Consider the following 2,221-nt stretch of genomic DNA (forward strand, 5'->3'; position numbering starts at 1 on the left):
TACCTTTGAATATCAATAAATGATGGATAATTTAATTGATACAATAATCATTTGACAATTCTTATTTCAATAAACAATGAACAAGAAGAAAACAATAAGAATTAATAATTAGTCACATGAAAAACGTCATAAAAACAATATATTCAAATGTTATTCATCAATCAATTAATTCATCTTTTAAAAATCATGTATTTTGTATTGTCAAAATGTTTAATCAGAAATAAATGAAAATAATTGTTAATTCTGATTCTACAACAAGAATAAACAATGAAAATAAATGATGTAGTACCATCTCATACATTCATCAATTAATACCACATTAACAATAAAATTCAATAGTTCACAGCAGGAAATAGAATAAATAAAAGTCTGATTGATTAATAATTACTTTTTAATAAATAACATCCAATAAACATACAAACCAACATAAAAATTAAGAATAAGAAAAATAAGTTAAATTATTTCTTTGGAAGAGCACCAGCAGCTTGAGAGTGATAAGGCTGAGGTGGATATTGAGGATAACCTTGTTGAGGAGGATATTGACCTGGTTGTTGTGGGTAGCCTTGTGGTGGGTATTGACCTGGTTGCTGTGGATAGCCTTGTTGTGGAGGATATTGACCTGGTTGTTGAGGAGGATATTGAGGATAGCCTTGTTGTGGAGGATAAGGTTGTTGTTGAGGATAGCCTTGTGGTGGTGGGTATTGATATTGTTGAGGATAAGGATAAGGTTGTTGTTGAGGATAACCTTGAAATTGAGTAGAAGGAACAGGTAAACCAAGGAGTCTTTTATAAGTAAGACTTAAAGTTTTAACACGTTTAACTTCAATAGAGAGAGAACCTTTTTTATCAATTTGAAGTTTAAATTTTTTCCATTGGTTATTAAATAATGGGTCAATTTTCCATTTAGCATCACCCAAATGATCATCAGAAGTGAGAGTGTCTTTATCGAACAAATGGAAAATAATTTCTTCACCGAGAGTACCTTTAATTCTAAAGCATTGATTCCAATCAGGATTAACAGAAGGAGCAAAAACATAAGTTTTCTTTTCTTTTGATTTAGAAGTTTTAAATTTAACATAAGCATCACTAGTTCCACCAATATCACCAGCTTTAATTTTTTCTGCTTTATCAAAATAAAGATAAAACTTCATTTCATTTTCATTAATAAAATCATTATCTTGAGGAATAAATTGAGGAAAAACATTATGATAAACACTTCTAATACATTGAATTTTACAATCAAATGTACTTCCTTTTTTTCCTGGTAAATGTTCTTCAGATTTTTCACCTTCTTTAAAGTCAGGAATAGTAATAGATGATTTATCAACTGTAGTATTAGATAATAATCCTGGTTCTTCTACTTTAAATTCAATTTTATCTCCTGGTTTACATTTAATAATAAAAGTTTCTGATATTTTTGTAGATTTATTAAATGTAAATACATTTGATATTTGTTCTTTTTGATTTGGTGGTTTAATTATAATTTTACCTACTTGTGGATTTCCATTACATCTTCCTAAATGTGTTACTCTATTAAATTCCATTCTAATAACCATATCTGCTAATGGACTAAATGGATGCATTGTTGATCCATTTATTCCTTTTTTACAATATAATGATACATATAAATGTCCTCTTTTAGAAATACTTAAACAGTCATGCCAATATTCTCCTGTCATTAAACCTGGTACTATTAATCTTGCTTCTCCTAAATTATCATCTTTTCCTATTAAATCATGATCATACACTTCAAATTTTATTTCTTCATTTGGCTCAATAATACAATTAAACTTTTGATTCCACACTGGGTTTAAAGTTGGTGGTGCTATTTTGGTTTTCATCTTTTTTGTTTTTCTTGTCTCAAATTTAACATATCCATCACTAGTCCCTCCAATGTCTCCTGCAATAATATTATTTGCGGCAAGAATTGTCAATTCAATCTCCATTTTTCTTTTGATTATTTTTGAGTTGTCTTTTATTCTTCTTTTATTCTTCTTTTATTCTTTTTTCTTCTTCTTTTTTCTTCTTTTTTTGTTTTGACTACTATTTTTATTTCTTTTGAATTGAATTAACTATTGTATATTAAAAATACTACACAAATATTAATATAAAATCAAATAATGAATTATTAAATAGTATTTTATTATGATGATGTATTTGAATAAAAGGTATATTAATTTAAATTACAAAGAATAACAAATAAGTTAATTATAATACAAAT

The 2,221-nt window shown here is 26.9% G+C and overlaps 1 protein-coding gene across 1 annotated transcript; it reads right to left on the reverse strand.

Annotated features, from left to right (window-relative positions):
* Positions 1-458: 458 nt before the first annotated feature.
* On the reverse strand, positions 459-1,946 carry ENU1_152160 (C2 domain containing protein; the record flags this gene model as incomplete). Its single annotated transcript, XM_008860630.1, has 1 exon — positions 459-1,946. One exon carries the CDS (start codon positions 1,944-1,946, stop codon positions 459-461), a length of 1,488 nt encoding a protein of 495 aa, XP_008858852.1.
* Between the last annotated feature and the right edge of the window lie 275 nt (positions 1,947-2,221).

This window comes from Entamoeba nuttalli, assembly GCF_000257125.1.
Source record: "Entamoeba nuttalli P19 unplaced genomic scaffold asmbl_6327, whole genome shotgun sequence".
NCBI classification, from domain to species: Eukaryota; Evosea; order Mastigamoebida; family Endamoebidae; genus Entamoeba; species Entamoeba nuttalli.